General features: G+C 43.6%; 1 protein-coding gene across 3 annotated transcripts; it reads left to right on the plus strand.

The window, feature by feature from the left end:
* Window positions 1-823: 823 nt before the first annotated feature.
* Window positions 824-19,972, plus strand: LOC118771233 (WW domain-containing adapter protein with coiled-coil-like). Of its 3 annotated transcripts, none has more exons than XM_036519163.1 (13): window positions 824-1,085; window positions 1,282-1,315; window positions 2,124-2,316; window positions 5,922-6,013; window positions 8,994-9,109; window positions 9,217-9,332; window positions 13,197-13,457; window positions 15,075-15,197; window positions 15,963-16,108; window positions 16,845-16,954; window positions 17,449-17,659; window positions 17,756-17,883; window positions 18,651-19,972. In XM_036519163.1, the coding sequence occupies exons 1-13, from the start codon at window positions 1,045-1,047 to the stop codon at window positions 18,718-18,720; spliced, it is 1,641 nt and encodes a 546-aa protein (XP_036375056.1). In that variant the 5' UTR covers window positions 824-1,044; the 3' UTR covers window positions 18,721-19,972. The 3 variants fall into 3 exon arrangements, with proteins under 3 accessions (XP_036375056.1, XP_036375058.1, XP_036375059.1); XM_036519165.1 differs by having other exon boundaries at window positions 17,452-17,659; window positions 18,651-19,971; XM_036519166.1 differs by lacking the exon at window positions 15,075-15,197.
* Window positions 19,973-24,577: the final 4,605 nt, after the last annotated feature.

Below are 24,577 nucleotides of genomic sequence, written 5' to 3' on the forward strand. Positions count from 1 at the left end.
ATAGTTATATAGTTGTCAGATAATGACTAATGGAAATGCACCTTAAATGATATCGAGAGACTGCAAGATCAAGTTTCTTTTGAATGACGTTCGTTCGCTAGAGATGGCAAGCTAACGTGGTTACTGAAGCAGGATGCAATACTTGTTTTAGGAAAGAGGAACATGTAAGACTAGTCTCGGTACTTTGTTGCAAAGGTAGCTATCTGCCAAGCAACGGCGCATGTTCCATTTGATGACTCTTTCATTAGCTACAGATAACTAATACAGCCATTCAGCTGTTAGCTAGCTAACTTGCATACATCTACCTAGTTAGCTAACTAAACTATCTTCCTAAAGGTTAACTTAAAAGGAAACGACAATATGTGAAAGAGAATAATAGGCAGTGAAATAGCACCTGTAGGTCGCTAGAGACCATTAAACTATCTCATCTTTCGAGTATATAAGATGTTTCATGATAACCGTAAACACTACGAGTCGCATTGTCAGTCATACAAAAATAATGGTCCGTCACAACAAGATAAATATGTATATACTGTCACGCAATGTGCCTCGGCGAAAACAAAAAAAAGCTTTATCACCTAGATTCTTGTTGACACCAGAACTTAGTAACTCATCAAAGACTCATTGCCATAACGGAACTTTCTGTAGACTCAGACAGTAACACAACACACGTACTCCCACTTGTAATTACTGATCTGCGACGGTCTTTCGTTTCGGTAACCGGAAGAACTTGGCCGAGTTTAGCCGAGTTAAGACGATTTGGACGTACAGAGTGTCCCGGATGTAGTTGCGGGGGGAGGCGGGGCTCGGCTGTCTGGCTGCGCTGTGCTCTTGTGTAGATAGCGAGCCTGGGTTCAGTTTAGTGTGTTGCGAGTGAGATGGACCGAGGGCGCTCTTCCGATTAGCGAAGCCTCAGCCTGAGCAACTCCATACACCCAGAAGTACTGAAATAATAGCTTAGATCGGGTCGCCTGAAGACAAAAAAGAAAAGCAAATAAGCTGTCCATCTTTCGCCTCCACTTCACACACCCTAACACGGCATTGATGGTAATGCATGCAAGGAAACAACCGAGACTCAGTGATGGGTAAACCGCTCATTATGTTATATTCTGATTTTTTCCTCCCTTTCCTTCCCCGCTTTGACAAATCCGCCATTTTTGTTGCTACCAAAATAAGTAGAAACTTAGTCAAGCTGTTTCGGCTGTTGATATTTCTAACATAGTTGTCAAGATCGACATCTCAATGATCAAGTCTCTAATTGTTTTCTTTTTCTATTTATAGGTGCAACGACCGAAGGGATTCTCAACCCTATCAGGTAGCTATGGTTATAAGAAACCGAAATAAGATTAAAAGGGGGGTAATCTAGCGCAGGCTTTCCGAACACTTACAGGCCTCAGTGCGGAAAAATACAACAAAAGTACACATTTATCGTTTATTTGTTATTGAATTTACGTTTTACATGAAAATTAGTCGTAGACCACGTGTTGTAGATGTATAAATTTGCTTTGACCGTCGACGCTTAATATAAATGATTTAATATTTTAATTTCGTTTAGGCCTGCGAGGTTGCTCTGCAGATAGTTAAGATAGCCGATGTTAACGTTAAGTTAGTTAGCTTACAAGTTATCGTTAGAAATTGGAACGAATTCTGAATTTGAATGCAATTCAGTTCCATGTTATCTAGCGAGCTGTTGATAGCTAAACAAGTTTATTTAGCCTGTTAGCAAGCCAGCTAAATTGTGGGTGGGACGACACTTCAACACTACAGCTACATGGCCGTCATGTATTACTAGTTGATCAACATTAATATGGTTAACGTTCTGTTTTAGTATAATAGCTAGTTAGCTAACTGGTTAATATATGCGGAGGAAGAAGGTAATACAAATATTGTCTGGGTAATTTAACTGTCAGTTGAACATGCATGCAAATGGATAACTATCCAGCGAGCTAAGTGTTTACATGATGCATAGCTATAGCATTGCATCGTGACGTAGCTTGGTAGCTAGTTAGTTGGTGCGGCTGGTTAGTTTGCTGGTATACGGCACAGCATAGGGTAGCCAGACACGTTTGTTCGGGTGTTTCGCCTTCCTCGGAATGCTTTGAGGTGTTTGACTTGTTTCGCAGACTCTTAAATACCCATCAAAGAGTCACCCGGGCAGTGATCACCGCCATGAGAAGATGCGGGACAATTCAGACCCCAGTCCACCTTGCAAAATGCTTCGGCGGTCTGACAGTCCCGAGAACAAGCACAGCGACAGCACCGGCCACAGCAAGGCGAAAGCAGTCCACACGCATCGGCTCAGAGAGAGAGATGGAGGTAAGACATCACAGGAAATATGACCATCATTAAGTAACCGAGGGTAGAACAAATTGCACGCTAAAGACCCGTGTTCTGGTAAGTTGTAGATGGTTAAGTTTTCGTGAGGGTTGCATATCGTCCTTACTGTTCAAACCAACAGACATGTCACAGGGTCCCTATCCAGTAGTGCGTTTTCTAACTGAACACCTGCATGTACGTTACCAGCAAGTCTGTTGGGTAGATTACCATCAGCATTGCACAGATGAGCTGTAAGTATGTGGTAAGGTTTGGTGTTGCCAAGAGACCCTTGTCCAATACTCTGCAGCTTTACCTTTATATTTTCTATGAGACAGACCATTTTGCAGATCAGTTGATACTACATTGGCTTGCATTCAGACCCCCTTAAATTTCTGTCAAATTCTGGTGACCGGAAATGGCACCTTAAAACTCATCAAGCATCAAAATTGCACATGCATAGCTTTAGACCTTGTTATCAAAGTGACCAGCAGAGAAGTGTACAGTTATTATTGACTAATCGATCTACAAAGAGGATGTAGAGGATCAACAGCATTGCTGTTGTTTACCAATTCCTGATTCCTCCTGCTTGCAGATTTTTTTTACATGCCTACCAGGGAAGGTGATGAATACTTTATTTGAGCTCTCGGGGAGATTATTCCGTTCGCAATTAATGGAAAGGGCATGGTCATAAAGATACAATTTGAGTGGGTAGGAAAATCAAATGATCAATAGTTTCTCATTTAACTGTGGCATTTTGCAGTGCAGTGTTCATCAGTGAGCCACATTAATGGGTCCAGTTAGTCTTTTTTGGAAGATCAAAGTAGGCAGCAGTGTGGCATTGTGATTAGGCAATAGGATTTGTAACAAGGTTTTTGATTCACATCCCAGGCAAGTCACTGTTGTACCCTCGTACAAGATGCAGAACCAGTGTTTCAGTAAATATGCAGCTTTATGAGTGGTTCATATATAAAACCACGCTATGTAAATCCCCAAGATAAGATGGTGTGCTAACTAAATAGCTAGATGATATTATGATTCAAATATATAACACATGAGTAGGTGGAGTCATTGTTCTTTTGCAAATGTAAAACGGCAACGTTCTGTGTTCAGACAACAAGATAGAGAGGCTGTCCAGTGACTGGTCTTAGAGACTGAACATATCATAGAGATCAAGTCCCACTGGTGCAGCTTTAATTTGAGGAGAGGGCTTTTTTCCTCTGTCCTTTTGTATTTGAATGTGCTTCCTGCTATTCAGTTAACTTATCAGAAGTGTGCCTTACAGGAACAGTATCTCAGGTTCCTGCTTGAATTGTGGCAGGACCAGTAACTCACTCATGTGGGCAGCGCAAAGGACATAGGAGACAGGTGTTCCTCTAGATAAATTCATCACAATTTAAGATGTCTGTCCCAAACAAATGGTGGTACTCAGATATTTGACATTTGTTGTGTAGTTAAATTGTTTCCTGTAACAACAGTGGTGGCACATAACCATTTATGAATTTGGCCTTTACTTGGTACTGACCCATACACTATCTGATTTGTAGATGTAGCATAGAATATAATATTCAATGTTCTCTGGCTTTCCAGAACATTCTATTAATATGCTCACATGAATGTTATCTCTCCTCATTTTTTTGTGTGTGTGTGTTTGTGTGTTGAAGACAATATGCTAAGAATATGGGAAATAACACACTTTGATACCAGTCTGTCCTTCTGTGCTTGCATAGTATGAGTCTGAGAATTTTCCGGATTGTAAAGTGACAGGAATAACGTCATACACTGCATATGCATATAATCAGATGCTTCCAGAGTGTATTTGTATGCCTTGTTTAAGCTTAGGAATTCTCTAGCGTGGATGTGTTAAGTGTACTAGTCTACACAATTGTTACATGAAGGGAAGGGCTGAATTAGCAGGAACATCTTAAGGAAAGTATCTTGCTTGCCAAAGGATATATCTTGTGTGCACATCCAAGCTTACGAACACCAAGGCCCTAGGGTCACAGCAATTGCCCTTACTTCCCCCTGTGAATGACTTTTGTTTCCCATTGGCAATCACCTTTTCAAATGTCTTGAGCAAAAAGCTTGCATTGATCCAGGTTTTCTCTCAGTGATGACTCTAATCATGTACAAAGGGATGGGCAGCTTCCTCAAGGCCCACCGCACCTCTGCTGTTGCCATAGTTATTGGGCCCTGGTGGCAGCACGTTGTAGTTACCGCCACCTGTTGCACACAACAAACCCACAGACTCATGGGAGGTGGGTTTCAGGGCCCACTCAGTCTCACACCTGAAATTGTGTGCCTTATTTCTTTTACCTCCTGCTTCAGACCATGTTTCAGTCAAAATTTAGTCTGATTCTTAGGCACACTTAAGTTTTCAGTTCAGTCAGCATGTCCAGTCTGGATTTATATGGCTGTATCTTGTAAAATGACAATGATTAAATTCTGCTCTCTTTAATTTTTGACTCATACAGAGCAGAAGCTTAAAGAGCAGAAAAGTGCTACCTCTCCCCTTTCCATTTCAGTAATATTTGAGTATATGGCCAAAATATTAACAAAGTAATCGGTAACAGTGATTCTCTTCCGCATTCCAATGATAGAACAACATGAATTGCACATTGTCTGTCTCTCTCCTGCTCGATTAAGTGTATGAATCAATATTTTACTTTTCATTCATACAAAGTTAATGAAGCTCTTACATTTAAAGGTTAATTGCATTGATTTAATGTAATTAACTTAATGGCATTTTGTTGTTGAACTTCACTACAACCTGTCGATATGTGAATTTTTTTTTTTTGCGCGACTCGCTACAGCAACTTGCGTTTCTCCAGGTAACTCCTGCAGTTTGTTCTCTGAAACATGCACGAGCTGTGACTGCATCTTTTCTCTTAATGTGCTTGTGGATCCTAACCATTTGAAACACTAGAGTGAATAAATTCCACCTGGTCAGTGTTAAAATGGAAGAAATGATTCTGTTGTTTGTTAGGTCACTTAGCACATACTTGGAAGGGGACAGTGTGCATGATGTTGGACAGTTGAAATGGTAAATGTGATCCATTTGAGAAGTGTTTTTGACTTTGTGTCAGGAGTTTTTGTGAGTATGATTTTGTACTAAGCGGCTAACTGCATGATTTGGTAAACGGCTTGCTATGTTTTCTAATGTGTAACCACAGGTATTTGGCAAGCATTTAACGCTGGAGTTTAATTTTTACTGTACTGTACACTTTGAGGATACAGGTTTATTGGCTGGCTTGATTCGTCAATGATGAAAACTGTGTAGCTGATCTTTGGCTGATGCATGCAAAGAACTGTTTACCAAAAAACTGAGACAGAAGATGGCCATGCTGTTACTTTTTATTTATTTGTTTTTTACCTGTTTTGATTTATAGGTATATGAATTTATTGGTATTTCATCTTACGTTTTGTTCTGGGAATAAATATAAAATATTTTCACATTTCTGTGAAGATATTTTGCAAAGAGAACTTGTGCTAGAGTTGGTTTTGCCTTATTTGTATTTAAAAGAGGGTTAGCATTATGCTGACGATTTAGACCGTCTACATAAGAAAATATCTGGATTTTGACTGACCTTTCCCTCCTTCTCTTTCAGGGACCAGTTATTCACCACAAGAAAACTCACACAATCACAGCACTCTTCATAGCTCAAATTCACATTCTAATCCAAGCAGAACTTCAGAGGCAGTAAGTATGTTTTTTGCATTGAGTACTTTTGGAGTTGAATGAAGTGTGATTAATATTACAGCATTGAAACTTTGTCCCCTCCAGGTACCTATATTCACTTTGACTGTAACAGCATGTAGTTTGCGTCATTGTCAACCTGTTGATTGACATGAGAGAAAACTTGGGCATGTGTTCTGTCATGTTTTGTTTAGCTATTGATTTTTGCCGGTCACTATTTGGTAGCCCACAGTTGGGTAAAGTGAAATTGCCTGACACCTAATGCTACACAGGTAGGATCCTGGAACTCATTTTAGCCCACATGGCCTTCCCTTGTCCCTTCTCCTTGATTTTTGTCAGTCTTGACAGTTCAGCTTCAGTGAAATATTCCCCCGAGGTTGTTTGCACTTTCTTTCAACCCGCTGTCAATCAGAAGTGAGGCGCTGTGTTCTGGTGGGGAGGATGGTTCTGCCTGGGAGCTGGGCCCAGGTTGGGAAAGCACAGAGCGGGCAGCACAGAGCCGATGCTGGACCCGCGGCTCGGTTCCCTGCCCTCAGCAAGCTTCGCTCGCGGCCCATAGGCAAAGGCTGCTCCTCTCTCACGGATCTCCCGGTCCCCTCCAGATGTCGTGGTGTCCTAGGGGCTGCCCCTGTGAGGGCCTGCCACCTGTCAGCTGCTGAATACATCAGCCCTGCGCTGGAGTAGAATGAATCTCCTCCTGTGCCCTCGGGAGTCCCTTACCTGTGTGTTGCGCTTTCTAGAATGTTTTGTATATTGTCGAGTATTGTCAGTTAGTGATGACAGGCCCATGCCTAACTCCTGTTTGCTAAAACATAAGAATCTTATTTCAAAGCAAATTGGTCATGCAGTTGGTTTTATTTTGCTCGTTGTTGTACATGAATGACATAAACTATTGTGTGTAAAGCTATTTATGAAGATTGAGGGTAACCAGTGAGATTAAGAGTTTCTACAGGCAAGGTACTTCTACAAAATGGGGGAAAAGGTTATTTGAAAAACTGAAATATAGGCTACTAAAAATTTGGTCATGCCTCTGTTCTGAAAGAGCTTAATTATACTGTCTGCTATTTTACCATGTTTCCAATATTATTTCCTCTATTTTATATATGAAAGTGATCTCTAATAAAGTACATTTCCATGAACATACACATTTCATTTTCCATACCTGTTTAGTAGATTGCCTAATCTCAGCTGTTACTTAGCTTTGTTGGCTAACTGACAATCTACCATTAGGCGGATTTTAATTTTTCCTTTGAGTCCTACAACCTGTTGGAATTCCATGCACCTTTCCAGTGTCCAGTATCTTTGATTTGAAGGTGTCCAAGCAACCGCTGGTCCACTTAGGAGATAAACGGCTACGGAAAGTCGGTCCCTTGCTTGTGCTTTGAGTTGAGTGATGTCATTATAGAAAGAGCTATGAAGATTTGGCTGGTCTAGATCAAAAACAATGAGTGGCCCTCTCCCAGTAACAGCCCACACCACAGACCTGGATCAGCCCAAGGCTTGTTCTATATGTGGTTACATGTTTGGCAGTCTATAGTGTAGCTGCCACTATTCGTGGCATTTATGGAATCTAATCTGTTTACTGTGCTCATTTTAACCTAGTTGTGCCACTGTTGCTCCTAGCAGAAGCTCTGTCTGTCTGTATGGCTAATCCACTTTTTGAGAAAATAGTTGGTAACTTGAACAAAATGTTACTCCAGTACCATATGCCATAGTTTCTAATGTTTAGATGGGTGTGATATTAAATATGCAATGTCCTTAACTCTTCACTGTCATCTGTGACAAATCATTGGCAATTTGTAGTCTAGGGCCTCTTGCATACATGAGACCCAGTTCCTTGTATTGTGCAGATAGCATTGTTATGCATGCATGGGTAATATCTCCATATTTCACTCCTGCTCATAAATCTTTTTCTTTGAAGGGAAGGATAAACCGTGAGCTGCTGATAAGGACTTTTGTGTGGATGTGTGTCGCCGATTGAGATTTGAAATGTGCATCGCTCACTTGTTGCAACAGATTTTATTCTTGCTTCTTCACAAGGAGATGAAACCGGCTAGAAACCTTTTTATGAAATGGAGAGTAGATGAATGCCAAATGGAATATGGTGAGGTTGAGCCCCCCCCTCCCCCCACCACCATCCAGTGATAAAACTTCATATCCTTAACCTTAATGACAGTCTGTTTAAAATGGTTGACCAAAGAAGCCTTCTGAAAAATTCATAATTGCGTAGGTTTCTGGCTGTTAAAGGGGCCAGTTATTATGATGAATATAATCAATAACTTATGAAGAACTGTTATTCATTCAACTTCAGACATTCTTAACTAGCACTTTCATTTCATATCATGTAAGTTCGTTCTCTGTCACCTTAGCCACTAGACTCTTTTTTAGATGTTTTAAGGTCTGATTTATTGCATGGTCCATTACAGCCAGTCTTTACCGACACAGTCCCTGGGTTGTAAAAATCGAATGCAATGCCTTGCATTTACACCAATTAGTTGTCTGCGTGTTAGTCACATAGGAAATGCACTGAACCCGTTCCTGTAAGAGTGGGCAATCTGAACGCCCTTGCTGTAATGATCTATAAAGTATTGCCATTAAAAATTCATAGCATGCTGTCAAGGCTTGGAACATGCAACAGGTGTAATGGGAGGAATTTAGAATTGGGGTGAACTGTTCAGGCCTTTAATAAGCGTGTTGGGAGCTTCTCTGTGCCGAGTGAGCCACCGGGCCAGTTGAATGGAAGGGAAAAATGAATACCACATCCCTGCTTTTCTTCTGCTCTTATTTTTTTTTTTATGCACATGATTTCTGATTAATTCATTTAAAGATACAAGCTGCAGGCCTAGATGTAAAAATCAGCTCTGGCAGGTATTGCAAGAGCTTGCATCAGATTTGAACTCTACCTAAAATTTAGATTATGTAAACCGAACATCCCACCCCATCCCCCTCCCCCTCCCCTAACCAAGAACGTTCTTTTCCACAGCCTTACGAACCTGCCGACGACTGGTCTGAACACATCAGCTCCTCTGGGAAGAAGTACTACTATAACTGCAGGACAGAGGTGTCTCAGTGGGAGAAGCCCAAAGAGCTGCTGGAGAGGTACCGGCAGTCCGTTGATGAACCCCTTAGCCCTCGGCGTTAGCGTGTGTGAAACTGACACGGCTTTGTGGTCTTGTCTGTGTGTGTGTGTCTGTCTCGGTTCTCAGGGAGCAGAGGCAGAAGGAGGCTACCAAGGTGGCGGTGGTCAACAGCTTCCCCAAAGACCGGGATTACCGGCGAGAGGCCATGCAGGCGACAAGCGCCAGCGGCTTCCCGAGCGCGAGTGAGTACGGCCCACGGAGAGACGCGTCGCCATCACACTCTTCCCCCCTCCGAGCGTTTTTGCAGCCGCACGGTCACAGAGCTTTGTTTACAGAGAATAAGAACAGAAAACCCAAAGCCATTTTGGGGGGCGGGAAACCGGGAAGTGGGACCTGGGACCTCGGGGGGGGGGGGGGGGGGGGGGGGGGGGGGTTCAAGAGAAACAACAATGGAACAGATCACAATGTGCTTTAGAACACAGAATGTTAGGGTGTTTTTTCATTTGGGATATAGGACTTCTAATGAATCTCTTTTGTGCCTTAGATGTGTTGGTTAAAATGATGACTTGGAGGAAGTGAGTGAATGGAAGTTATACTTAGGTAAATGGTAATTGCTGTGTTTTGAACTCTTGAAGGTTGAGCATAGTGTCTCTGTAGAGGTCAGTGTTTTAGTTGTGCCAGGGAAATTGTACGTATATGTGAAACATGTAGGTGATTTTTTTTATTTTTTTTGTAGAGGAATGGATTTCACTGTTTTAAGTACTACACTCCTCTGAATATGCTTGGTTAGCCTTGTCCCAGACAAGCAGTCATGGTAATAACCTTGCCTACCAGTCGTAGGTTAGCCCCGTCACGCTTAGGCAGCCTTGCCATACGCCTGCTCATTACACACGCAATTTATTCACGGCTCACATTTCCAGGGGGAGGGTTGCTAATTACCCACTTGTCAGTTATTATTTCACATGGAGGTGTGACTTCAAGTCAAGGTGGCGATACATGCCGGAAATCCAAGGTCGGGTTGCGTGTAAACAAAGCCCCTGGGCTTGCTTTCCTTTTTGCTTGCGAGTAGTTGGAATCACGAGATGTCACAGATGTTATTTGGAAAGTGGATGAAGACAGGCTTGCAGAAAGAGCGGTTTACAGACGTAAATACCGGTCAGTTAATGAATTTGAATTTCAGAGTTGCACGCTATGATCTGATGGGGCTAAGATCTTTAGGTTCTTGTTTTTGGCGCGTTGAGTATTCAGCCTGATTCTCGGTTTTGGTGGGGGATGGCACCGGAGCTGGTAGGCCAGGCTGCAGAGCATTCAGGGCAGAGACTGAGAGCGTGGCAGGACTGTGTCTCCCTCTGGCGCCCTCAAAGGCTGCTGGCTGTTCTCTGCTCAGTGTGATGGCAGTTTTACCAAAGCCAGCCAGCTCTCACACTGCCGCATGGCTGCACAGAGATGCCAAAGCACAGGTACTCTCAGAAGGAGCTCTCCTGAAAGATATAGGACAAGCGTGGAACATGTTAAGGCATGCGGATAATGGTAGGTGTGCTTTTTTGCTTTAATAATAAAGTTCAGTAAACATGGCTGAGTTTAAGTTCTTTGCAGTTCAGATCGTCTTTTGTCTAAGCATAAGTTGCCTGGAGGTGAGAGGACTTGTCCTGGTGTAGTGTCATATCTAGTTTTTCCACCAGCGGTGTATTTGGCAGCTTGATTAATGATATGCACGGTTTTCTCCAACATATCATATTTTTATGTTCAAAAAACATAGTTGCAATAGAGTATGGATGAGGTTGATTCTTGTTAAAAGCTGAAATTTTCTTGTTCATTTCCTTTGACCCAGGAGAACTGGCTGTCAGTTGCACTGAAATATTTACATTGTTTTGAGTACATTTGCATTTATATTTACATTCTGTCACTCAGAAGACACTTAGCCAGAATGACGTACTAAATGGGAACATTTAGCATGTTTACATTTTTGACATCCAGTCGATGCTGACTAATTCCTGACAAATCACACTAGTGGTTAAAATGCACTTGTGAAACTAGCCAAAAAAAAAAAAAAAACACGAACAATCATGTCATCCCTATACAGTATTATTTGAATTCATGCAATGGTGAGTAGCATACTTAAAATAACAGCTTCATGCATAAAATAAATTAGAGTGCCAAATTTTTGTTTAGCAAATGCTCTTATCCAGAGCTACACGGTGTGGATACACGTACATTAAAGTTTTAATGTAATGCCAATATAAATTGATTGTACTGAACCACTTTGAGAGCGGCAGATCCTTCTCTTTTTTTGTAAGAAGACAACATATATTGGATGAGATGAATTTCTTATCTGATGTACAAGCAGGCATTTTTCAGTATAAATAAGCATATAGTAGTTTGTGAAGATGCTATGGATTGTTGGAGTTAATGGCAGTAATTTGTGACTCTGAAGAGTTTGAAAAATGGAGCTTTTAAAAAGAGAACATTAATCTCCTTTGATTTGTAATCATCAATCCCCCTCCTTATTTGGGGAATCTATTTTGAATTGCCTTTCAGAGCTTTGTGACCGTGCAGTTGTAAAAATCCACAATGAAATTTATTTGAATTGAAATTTAACAGTTTTTGGTGTTTGTTTTTGCAATGGTGTTTGTCTTCAGTTGCCTGCGTGCTTCGGCTGGCCGGATCAGTCAGAGATGAAAACTGTGTAGCTGACCTTTAGCTGATGCATGCTAAAGAACTGTTTACCAAAAAACTGAGACTGAGACGGACATGCAGATTGCACATGGGCACGCTGGTATTTCTTTAACCTCTGGCTCTTTAGCGTTTGGTATACATCTCAGCAGGTGCTGCATTCGATAGCCAGCACTTTATCAGGAAGAGTGGATTGTTTTCGTCTTTGTCTTAAAATGTGAATTAATTTTTACTTCCAAATCAATTCGGTACTGTACATTGACAGAGTTAGTGTATATGATCCATAATGCATTGGTGATTGAGAAACAAATTAGAGCTTAATGAGCTCATTTCATTAAAGTTGAGAGGCATACTTTTTACTTATTCAGAATATTCAGTACTACAGCTGCGATTTACAACGTTCTTGTTGCTAAGTTTGCATGTTTGTTGCACACACAGGTGGTGAAATGTTATGTAAACCAAAGCAATAAGTCTTTCACCTTATTTATTAAAGGTTTTTGCCTGTAAGGTGCGTGCAGAAGACTGATGTTCACTGTGGCTGAGTGTTGGCAAGGCACTCGAACAATTTTTGATTACCTGTCATCTCCCGTTTCAGACCTGGGAGTTGTTTTAACAGTTAAATACTACATAACCTGTGAAGGCTGGCACTGCGTATCTAGTTATCGATAAGTACAGTTTCAGTAACAAAGTTGTCTATTTTCCATCTCATAAATTCTTTATGAAACAGACCCCTGTGTTCTTTTTCCCTTCTCATAATGTGCAGTTGAATCGTGACTTCCATTGATCGGCAGCTCCGCAGACGTGACTAGCTCCCACACAAAGCCAGAGACGGCGTAACTCAGCAGTACTGAGCAGGCCGTGAGAGCATCCCGTGTGATGTTACAGGAACTGCTTTTGCTGAATCAGACATTTGGGCCTTGTTGGGGAAAATATAATGCCGGAGGAGGCTTTACATTTATTCCATTTATTATCAGTCAAGAAAAAGGGAGAAAGCAAAAGTCAACAGATAAACGCCCAGTTCATTAATTAATTACGCTCCAGATTTTTAATCCGTTTTGCTTTTTTTGGACCACTTCCCTCGGTTTCTCTTTAACTGCTTCACCGTCTGTGGATACAGAACCCGTGTTCCCACATGCATTTTTGGGCTTTGCCTTAGGCTTGTTATTGTGACGCAGCTGTTGGAATTTCTTTCAACGTTCCCACACACACACATCCACACCTGCACCGATAAAGCCCTACACTTGCCAGCTAGTGAGGTGGGGACAATAGAAAAATGTTGGAAGCAGTGTGGGATGCATACCACCATGCAGGTTCTGATCTGATACCAGTGTTTGGAATGGGGGTTATGTGATTAGAGTCAGTGTACCAGCTGTGTTGGCCACTGCTTTGAACCGGGCCTAGTTGTAATGTAGCCCTCATGTTCCCTTTCCCAGAATGCACTCCGGTGGATAAGCCAGCCCCCCATTCCGGCACCTCCCAGTCGTCGTCGTCGTCGTCGTCATCCGCCAGCGCGGGGCTGAACCCCTGCGGCACGCCGGGCTCGGTGGCCTCCACGGTGCCCGTGTCCCCCGTCCTCCAGTCCCCGGCCCCGCCCCTGCTGCAGGACCCCAACCTGCTGCGGCAGCTGCTCCCGGCGCTGCAGGCCACCCTGCAGCTCAACAACGCCAGCGTGGACATGTCCAAAATCAACGAAGGTAACAGACCCCCCCCCCCCCCCCCCCCCCCCCCACACACACACACACACATCCTGCTCTAGAGAGAGAAGGAGCCGACCCCACAGCGTCCACGAAACGCCTGCCAACAGAGCAGCGAACATCCGTTTCGTGTTAGCGGCGGCGTTTGCTATGTCAGCCAAATCAAAAAAAAATCCACAATGAACCGAAAATTGCCGTATTTTGTCAAGCGTGCCCCTTGAGGGGATCACAGCTGTTGGCTTATTTCAGCTGCCAGGGACACCAGGCTATTTACTCTGGCGAAACAGCATGTGGGAGTATGCACGTTTCACGGACATCCAAGTACTCCTATACTCAAGTGCCAACAGGGTCTGATTTCACCCTCTCTTTTAAAGTCCATGTAGATTGGTCTATAGTGAGCGCCGACACCCCCCAGCTCCTGTGGTCTGCACTCCACTGTCCGCCCTGTACCCCCCTCTTCTGCTGCCCCAGCTCCTAATTAGTGCAGCTCGCCTCTGCCCTCTCTCCCTCTCTCTCTGCAGCTAGCGCTCTGAGCTGCCAGATCCGAGCATTCGTCCCTCTGTCTCTTGCATGTCTCTCCTCCTAACCCTCTCTGTGCCTCCTCTGAGGGTGTGTTATCCGGAGTATGAAACGCTCAACGCACGGTGTGGGAATCGGTCGTGGTTAGGTTTTCGCATTTTAGATGTGTGGAGTCCCGGACTCTCCTGATGTAGCTCGTTTTCCGCTGGCCGTGGTGTAGCGAATGAGTCTGACCTTTCGAGCGTGCAGTCTCTCGCCCTCAGAAATTTCTCTTTATGTGGCTTTGGTGATTTTAGCCAAAGGGACACCTCGTCCTAGCTGAAGTTCAATGGTGAGGTTATTACAGTGGTTCTCCATATCAATATTTTCTGCTGCTGAAGGAAATTAAAGCCATTAGTTTAATTCCTTTCAAGACTGGCATCATCACTCAGGTATGACCAAATGTATTTTTTCTTTATGCAGGCTACTGTAGAAGCTGAGAATATGTCTTAATGCTCTTCATATTCTCAGCCAGCTGTTTTTCAAGCTCTTCCTAGAAAGTGGTAGTGTCACTCACACACTTGAGCAGTTTACCAGTCAGTCCGCTAGGTTTCTCATTGTCTGCCTTACACACACGCAGAGCAGGGTCATAACCTTATCTGAGTCTTCAATCTGTATTTCGCACCACGATCAGCATCTGTGGAGAAACGCAGCAGGCAGGCCTTTTGAAAAGTGGGTCAGCGCTGTTTCCTGCTGATTCTCAGAGCTGGGCTTTCTGCAGGACGCCGCGTTTAAACATTGGAGTAAATCACTGAATGCCGCAGCCGCGGACCGGAACAGTCTGTCAGCCCTGTCCCGGGGTCAGGGGGCCGGGGGGAGGCGGGGGTTTCAGCGCCGAAGCAGGACTGCGGTCGGCACCACGTTAAGACCGCCGGAAGCGCTTTGTCCGAGTCCTCGGGGGCTTAGGGTTTCTGAGACGATCGGTCGAGGGGTCCGAGATGCTCAGGAGCGCAGCCCGAGCAGCTCTTGATGTCAGAATGCTGCTTGACCCTGTGAAGCCAGGCCTCCTTCACGTATCTCTTGTGTCTTTGTGTTTGTTTTTTGTCTTTCCCCCTTTAGTTCTCACAGCTGCTGTCACACAAGCTTCATTACAGTCTATGCTTCATAAGATTCTCACAGCTGGACCATCTGCTTTCAACATCACTACTTTGCTTTCCCAAGCTGCTCAGCTGTCTACTCAAGGTATGGCCGCTGTGGAAGCCTTGTTTTCAGGTACTCTTTAGTGTCGATCCCTTTAGGATAGTGTGTGTTTAAGTTCAGTCATTTGATCTGCTTAAATTTCTCGAGTGATTTGTTTTTTTTTTTTTTTTTGGTTCAATCACAAGTGGTTTAATCAGAAGCGTGGTTTTATAAAGTTGTTCAAATCTTTACCTGCCTGTGAATCTGTTAAAATTTAGGTCTCATGAGGAAACTGAATCTTCCAAAATTATAGACCCCATGTTTTAATTGAGCTCATTGAAAAATACACATCTTTAATCAGTCTCGTAAACAAATGATTCAGACTGGGTTCTAACGGCAGATTGTTTAATTGCTTGATTGGCTTGTTGAAATTTTGAAAGTGCATCACTTGCACACGGAATCCATTTATTAAGAGAGGAAAATGCAGCCAGTGTTGTAAAGCACCCTTTGCAGGTTGAGCACTACAGCGAATAGTTGCTTGTCTGAATAACCAGTTTCTGTCAGTGGAGTGAATCTCGGCCGAGGCTGATATGTAGCTGAGTTTTTCCTGGGATACTATGCTGCTGTGGAGCTGTATTTACGAATACCGCGTCCTGTGATGGAGCTCACACGAACACGTCAGGAAGACTCTCCACACTCCCTGCGTCGGGTTCCTCTCCATCACAGATGGTGAGAATAAGAATGGATCCTTCTCAGCGGAGCGTGCTCATTAATGTGTTTTCCATTTCCTCTCTCCCGATCCATTAAAAAAAAAAAAAAACACCCCAGCCCAACAGTCCAATCAGTCCCCGATGTCATTAACGTCAGACGCCTCGTCACCGCGGTCCTACGTGTCACCCAGAATAAGCACGCCGCAGACGAACGCGGCGCCCCAGAAGTCTCTCAACACGCCGCCCGTGTCGTCACAGACAAAGGTAAGGCCCTGAGTTTGCCTAACGCCTCGTCATCGGAACCTCTGTATGCGCTACCTGCTCATTTTGGATCTGCCTTTCTTTACTAACGCATTATTGAATGCGTATGGTTTCTGTGCGCCGTGTTGTCTTAAAATGTTGCATCAGGTGGTGTCGACCTTGATTAGTAGCGCAAAGGTGCTAACGGCCTGTTACCACAGTGTGAGATACACGCTCACGTTCTGCCGTGCAATGAGCAGGACTGAAAATTGATAAGATATTTGAGAGAATTCTGCAGACTAGTCCGCACATGCTGCTCCTGACTGGCCCACTATGTCGAGAAAAAGCAACTCTCTTCTGTGCTAAGTAGCGCCCTCTTACCATCCACCTGTTGAGCAGTATAGGAATGGAAAGGTTATGTTGGCTATACTTGCAAGCAAATGCCATCCCATAAGATGTTCAATGAGATTCTTCAAGTAGTATTAATGACAGAAGGGGCCAGTGTTTCAGGAGAATGTCTTTCACATGCAATCCTAATGTGAACTCTCTTTGGAGGCGGGGCATCATTGACGGACAGACCACCTCCTTTGCTCTTGACACAGCATGAAGCAGCACATCGATGTTAGACTCCAGTCTAAGTGTGCAGTCTAAGCAGTGTTAGGCTCCATAGTGGGGCTGGAGATAAGGCTGCGAAGCTGTCAAGATTGAGAGGTGAGGCTGTCCACCTTACTGACCTGTTCCTCTGTCGGCTTCTCTCCAGGTTAGCACACCGGTGGTGAAAGCAGGACCAGTTTTACAGCCCATACCTCAGCAGCCCGTCCCTGCTGAGAAACCACACGAGCACGACTCTCCACGACTTCAGCGACAAAGGTAACCGCCGCCCTTACCCCTCACAGACCGTGCGATTCCCCTTTCAGCGTGTCCTTCCTACCTGCGTGTTAGTGTTTATCGTAGTGGAATAAGGCTTATGTGTGTGGGTAACTTGTAATGAACAATGTAAAGTCTGCTAACCACATGTGATGCTACCAAGAAAGTGCTTCGGGATGTTCGCAGGTTCACTGCAGTCACTCCAAAGTTTAGTCTTACAGCACCATCTACTGGTGAGACTTGGAAGTGCAAGTATAATGCATTTGGTGATTGGCAGTTACCATTACCTGAAGCAGATTCCTTTATCCAGGGGTACTAAAGTACCTCATGTTTTAGATATTATTGATTTATATAGTTGAGTATCAACTGTAGAAATTTACATTAAGTATGTAGTCAGCGGCTCAGCAGTATTCTCCTTCCCTGGATAGAAGTTGCAGCTCTCTCACTGTAAGCCCAGGTCCCTTCCTGTCTCCAGTGTGCTCTCCTCTCATTCCCAGCAGCAGCCAGAGGAGTCCCTCACCAGGTCCAAATCACATCGCCTCCAGCAGCAGCAGCAGCAACAGCAGCTCGACTCCCGCCACGGCTTCCGTGCCCCCCGGCGCCCCCTCCAGGCCCACGTGCGCACTCACGCCCACACTCGCGTCACACTTCAACGAGAACCTCATCAAGCACGTGCAAGGCTGGCCCGCCGAGCACGTGGAGAAGCAGGTACGGCCCCCCCCCCTTGCCCCAGCTGGTGTTTCGCCTCCACCCCACCCACAGATCTCCAACCACTAACACGCTGCCGTGTGCTTCGTCTTCCAGGCCTCAAGGTTACGTGAGGAAGCCCACAACATGGGGAGCATTTATATGTCCGAAATTTGTACAGAACTGAAAAACTTAAGGTCCTTAGTCCGCGTGTGTGAAATTCAGGCAACACTGCGGGAGCAGAGGTAAGGCCCCCCTTCACTGCTGCGTTTTCACTGTGTCTGACTGCTGTACAGTGCGCAGTACCTCTCCCCACTGGTAAATGTAGAGGCCAGTCAAGCTTATACATGGTAGGCTGGGTTAAAGTATTACGAGTGCTTCATACTGTAGGATTATAAGCGTCCTTTCAGGTCAACGTGTGAAGTGTTTGTATTGAATTGTTCTTGAGGCCTAGCTAGATGCATTGTATAGAGTTGCACAGTCACGGTGGTTAGTCTAACTCTGGATTTAACACTTCAGAACAGTTCAAAAGCATCACATTATCACTAAAAGACAGTGAGGCAGACAGGGCCTTTTGAACAAGACCAGATAATGTTGAACTGTTTTAATGAGATGAACTGAACTTGCAGATTTTTTTTTCCTCCATATAGACACTGTCTTTTGTCTGTTTTGATGCGAATGCATTGAATGCTGATAAGTCTGTTTTAGTATGTGATGTATGTCTTCAATTATAATCTAGAGCAAAATATTACATCTGTTAGTTGCTGTAATACAAATGTTTAACATTGAAATACATCAAAAATGGGGGGTTGCTGTTGGACTTGAGAAACCCTAATTTAGGTGGTAACAATGAACTGCTAATGGCTTGGCTATGTTTGTATTTTATCACTTGATACATCATCAGTGTTTAATCATTTAAAATTAACACACTAAGTGACTGACTGCTTGATCAAAACAACAGAAAATGCGTTCAGATTTATGGTAAAGTTTGTTTTTTTTCCTCTCCCTGCAGGATACTGTTTTTGAGACAGCAAATTAAAGAACTCGACAAGTTGAAGAATCAGAATTCATTCATGGTCTGAGAACTAAGAGGAAGACCGATCGCACACGGTTTGGAACCCAAGAACTGATGTTCTGTGCCCAGTCTTAACACTTTTGAGCTGCGGTTGAGTAGGCTTTGGACCGTTGGGCTGGGCAGAGAAAGGGAGACGAGGGCGGGAAGGAGGCGTCGGCGAAGGGTCACGTGACTTGCAAAGCCCTCGGGAGTGTAGATTTCTTGTAGATGTATCCATGTTGTAAATACATTTTTGTAGAGTGAAGCCATGGAAAGCCATGCCTATCTGAGCTTTGACATCCAAACTAATCAATGCCTAAATACTGGCTAAGTATGTTAGCCCTCTCCACATGTTAACTCGTCCACAGACCTTAGCTTACGTGAACAGGTGGGTGACCCGCTGCCTCGGGCGTGTGACATAAGATCCGCAGTGAAGCGGAGGGTCCGGTGCGCTGAGACTCCTGTAAGGATTGTTGGGGGTTTTTTAAATATTCCATGAGTACCCAGTGAAGGTTTAGGCACAATCCAGATAGGGGTCCCCATCCAGACGCGAGGCTGTCGGTGCAGAGGCACCCCCACCCCCCACCCCTCCCTCCCCCTTTTCAATGGTCTGTCACGTCTGGCCGCCGTGGACCAGAGGTCCGCCTCACTCAGCGATGCTGTGTTCCCTCGAGATCTCTCCAGTGCCTGGGGGCTGGTGTCAGACCCCTCCGCAGCACCACAGAACAAGTGCGGTCTGAGAGCGCCCCAACCGTCTCCCCCACCCCCCTCCCACCCCCTCCACTCCGCAGGGTAACGCACAGTGCCGACTCCCCCCCAGGGAAAGGAAGCGCACTGTTGCCCTCTTAAAAAAAACCCTTGCTTTCTTTCCAATATTTCCAACTGTTTTTTTTTTTTCTCCTTCCATTTCACAACTGTACTTCAAAGTAAAAAACTAAAAAATGCTTACTAGATGATTCTCAAGGCACTTTGGGTCCGCCAAGACTTCATTCCTCTGTACAGTTGCTCAAGTAATAAGGAGGTTTAAAAAAAAAACCAAACAGATTTTATTAAAAGTTGCAGTGAATACTAGTATATCAGAACTGTTGTATACATGATTTATCGCTACACATGTTTTCTTTTGCACCCTGTATGACGGAATGACAGCGCCACCGGAAGCTAACACTGCGAAGCATCGCTGTGGAGTCCGGTCGACCACCAATCGCACACGGCAGGACTGGGGCATGGGGAAAAAAAAAAAAAACACAAGGTCAAATGTGAAATGTATGTATTGTAATAAACATGCTAAACTCAAGCGCCGGAGCCCTGCTTAGTATTTGATTCACTCACTTTCCTTCAGGACACTGCCATCCCCAGGGTGCCACACCATTGTTCATCTGTTGTTCTGATACCCCCCCCCCATCAAAATTTACAAAGCAAAAGTACTTCAGTGAGAAACCACTTTTAAAACAAGCTTGTTTTGATACCTTTCTGAGCCTTACTTATATATTACTTTTTTGTGGTCATCTGAAAGCACTTTTCTAGGAAGTGGTGCATTCCTAGATGTTGCTTTTAAGGCAGCTTTTAAATCCCTGTGTGTGGACGAAATGCTGCTTTGATCAGGGAGGAGCTTCCAGTGGTGGAATTCTGGCAGCAAAATAGTGCTGTGAAGTCACAATGGAGGCCGTTCATGCTAACATGCCTCGCAGTAAGACTGACTGACCGACTGAATTTAACATCTACAGTCAGCATACTTGACCTGGAACGTTAGAAAGCTTTTTCTCTTATGCTAGGGGGACTTCTGTTTTTATACTCCACTAGACCCACAGTCTAAATTCACTGGCATAGCCACAAGCTATACTCCATCTCCGCATCCAAAGTGACTGTCGGACATACTCTTAAATGAACATCAAAAACTTAATTTCTGTTTCCACAATGCCACACCAGTCCAGCACTGTTGGAGTCATATTTCTCATCCAGCTTGGTCAGTTTTAAAGCTCTGAAAACATCAAGCAAACACAATGCTAAACTCAATAGTGTTCAGTTTGCTGTACATCAACGGTGGTGTGACCATTGTAGCTAAGAAAAGACCATGTTTGTACTTACAGCTTGTACCAGTTACGAGTTATGCCTTTTGGTTTGATGAATGCTCCTGCAACCTGTCAACACCCAATGGAATTAGCATCAGAAGAGCCAAAGGGACAGACTTTGCTTTATCTGTTTAGACAGCTATTTAGTCTGTGTAGATTACTCGCAGCTGTATTTCCTATGGCTCCAAACAATGCTGAATAAACTGAAGAGCTTGTGGTCAGCTGAACCTTAGGAATAGCCACTCAAATCTTACGTTTCATGCTTTGTGGTCTCTAGAAGGGAAAAAGCAAGATAGTGTTGTAGCAGAACACAGCAGTATTTTACTGTGTTTGGATGATGGCCATTTGAGTTGTCCTAATGCTGTGAATAATTGAAAATTAAGATGACATTGATAGCAGATTTTGCTCAAGTATTACATAGGCAAATAAATGGACCTAGGATGTAGTACCATATTTTTCCAGCAGGTGGAGCTAATGCATTTCTAGTATGAAAAATTCCCAAGATCCAAAACCACCCAAGAGCTGGTATTAGAGCACCTTAAAGTTTATTGAAATGTTTTTGCTGACAGATGTCCACTTTTCCACTTTATTCCATTGCTAAAATGTAGTCCATGCTCTTCTGTGTTAGCTGATAAAAGACAAAATGATTTTCTTTTGACACATAAAGATGAGTTGTCAAATTATGGAAGAGTACAATTACATGATACTATCTTTTTAATGTAAAGTTAGATTTTTTTTTTACCCCTCTCCCTAAACAACTCCCTACCAAAAATGCATTTGTAAGGCTACATATTTGATAGTGTGGCTGTGAGACAATACATTTCACTCACTGCCCACTTCATACTCACTTTTAAAATGGGTCACATCCACCTTATACCTTTTTTTGCTACATAACACACAATTGTCCACACTGAAAGGGGCATCAGAGCTGGAGTAAGTTACCAAGCAAGTATTGATCATCCTTGTTACCAGAGAGATTAATTCTTAAACCAGTGTTAACTGCATTTTGGAACAATGCAGAAGCACCTGATAGAACAAAAGATGTGAGGAACCAAGAGCTGGAAGACGGTGAAATATCCTCTGTAATTTCTTTTATGGCCTTATGGTAAATGCTGAGGAAAAAGGAGACACAGGCGGTTACAATTTGCTGTTGAGACCATCTTGGAAATTGTTATTCGCAATGGTGTCCAGTCGCGGTTTAACTTAGCTGGGTGATGAGGTGAGAGTTCATATTAATTTGTGGGATTAAGAAAACATTCAGTATGGGCATAAGAGAAATTGGCAAAGACAGCTGTTTTCTTCTGACTGCAATGTGGTTGCACAAGCCCTTTTTTATTTTTCTAGGGTAAATGTGCTACTTGTGCTGCATATTTAATACTAGAAGCACATGTGTTTGTACCAACACCACCATGGTGATTGCATTTAAATAGTACATCACTGCAACTTAAAATAATCAGTCTGTTTGGAGCCTTCATTTAATTTGTATACTTAGCCCACCACAGCATAAAAGACCTGCTACTCTTATTTTTTTCCATGCTTTTTCTGCTTTCATCATTGTTTTAAAATTTGAGACCACACGTTTTAATGTACAAACTCAGGCTACATTAATTCAACTTTTTTGTTCTTTTTTTAAAAAAAAAAAAATAAAATCAGTAATCCAGAATAAAAACAAACCCATTTGCAAATCATTTGCGTGACCCTCAGTCTGAAAAGGCAGCAGCTCTAAATTTGAAACTGGGGACTAGCAGATCAGTTTGGACTGATTTTGAAAGGAACCTTTTCATCATATCCAGTCTTAGATCTTAAACAGGTACACATCACTGGCATTGATTATATCTAATCCAGCGTCTGAATTACACATTGTCCTGCTGGGTGCTGCAGTCTCTGATCAAGGCTAATTAGCCCTTGTGAAATGACAGGGCAGCGGTTGTCTATCCAGTTTACAGTGTGGGTGATGAGGAGTATCTGCAGGCAGGAGATAAACTTGGAGGATAAAACATTAGAGAGGATTTTTACGGGGTCATAAGAAAGGCAGAAATGAATAAGGCCATTCACAGACCCTTATGCACCCTGGGCGAGGAACGAGTCGTTCGCATAAGAAGATTAATAAGGATCTTTGATGTTGTCCCAATTTGTTTTGTCAGCTTGTACAGTATATTAATCTCAAATGTTTAAAAAAGGATTGAGTGAGAGTGCTGGAATGTCTCCTTCAGATTGGTGGCTGGTCTGTGTTGCATTAGGGAGGAAGAGGGGGTATCTATGGGCAGGGAGGAAGAGGGGGTATCTATGGGCAGTCTGGCCTGTACCCCGGTTGGCTGATCAACACCCTGTCCTAGCCAACCCCCCCCCCCCCCCCCCCCGCTCTCAGGTGAGGCGTCCTGCTCACAGACAGCCGCTGATTTGCATCCCAAACGGCCGGCCGTCTCAGCGGGGTCCCAGCATTCATGGCCAGCCTGTGAAGGGCCCTCTCGGCAGCTGGGAGCAACCGGGGGACAATCTGGGCGGGCGGCCTCACCCCCTCGGCTAGTGTCCCACTCACACCTCTCCTCAAAGCCTCGTCTCATTGAGACTAGCGCGCGAATGGGCCATCAAAAAAAGATACAGCCACACATCACAAAGGGAAACGCGGCCTGAAATCAACCTGGTGCTCCCAATGCAGCCGCTGCTGCAATCATAAACCAGTTAGCAAAGAGGCCTCGCTCTGTCACGGCACCACTGAGGATGTAACCATGTCCGTTTCCTGGTGCCACAACACACTACCTCTAATTACACAGAAAATACAAAAGTGTGATCCTTTGTAATCCTCCTTAAAAGACTTGACTGATATACGGTCAAGGTCAAGCTATCCTTTTTTTTCCAATGTTATCGCAAGCCATGGCAAGCCTGCCAAAGATAATAAATACACTGGGCTCAACACTGGACGTTTGACCAAAATAAATAGTTAAAAAAGTGCAACCTGCAACATTTCATCAGTAGATGGCAACATTCAAAGGTATAACCATGATATAACTATATACAGTATAAATGTGTGCTGCATCTACTTCATCTGTGCATAATGTGGACAAAAATCAGTTCATGTTAGTTTTCTGTTACAAAAATGCAATTATAGAGAGATAAATTAATGTCTGTATTAGCAAAGGCAGACACCGCTGTGATGGACGATGTGTTTCATCTGACAAGAATCTGGTGTTTGTACTTTTGGAAATTAGCATGTCAATGCTCTCTCCATCCTGGAGCCCAGACTGTTTTTTTATAACAGAGAAGTTGAGAGAAGACATGTGACAGTGCATAATTAATCATCATAACTATCATAGCCATGTGTTTATTGGGGTGCAGCAAGGTAAAGGTTAATTAACCCTAAATATGCAGAGTCTATAACCGGGCTGTGCCGGCGTCGGTATTGTGCTGCTGTCACAAACAAGTCAAATGTTCTGGAAGAGTAGATTTACAACGATCATAACCATAACCTTTGGAATTATTTGATTAGTATCTATGGTCAATATTGAGAATTGTTCCAAAACGGTACTATTGCTATTGCATTTATTAAAATCCGTAATTGAATTACATAAAATTGTTTGCACAGGATTAACCAGACTACGGCGCATAGTGGGCATTTATTTTATTCCCGCAGAAGAAAAGCTGTCTTTTGTCTCCTCAACTCAGCAATTGTAATGTTGACGCAGGCAACTTTTATTTAAATGAATGCCGTTAACTTCCTGTGGATACTTTTTCAGTTAAAGATAAGCAGTTACGACCCCACCCTCACACAGTGTTCAGTGTGTGGGAATCCTTTGATGAAAGGCACTATATAGCCTA

This window comes from Megalops cyprinoides, chromosome 24, assembly GCF_013368585.1.
Source record: "Megalops cyprinoides isolate fMegCyp1 chromosome 24, fMegCyp1.pri, whole genome shotgun sequence".
NCBI lineage: Eukaryota > Metazoa > Chordata > Actinopteri > Elopiformes > Megalopidae > Megalops > Megalops cyprinoides.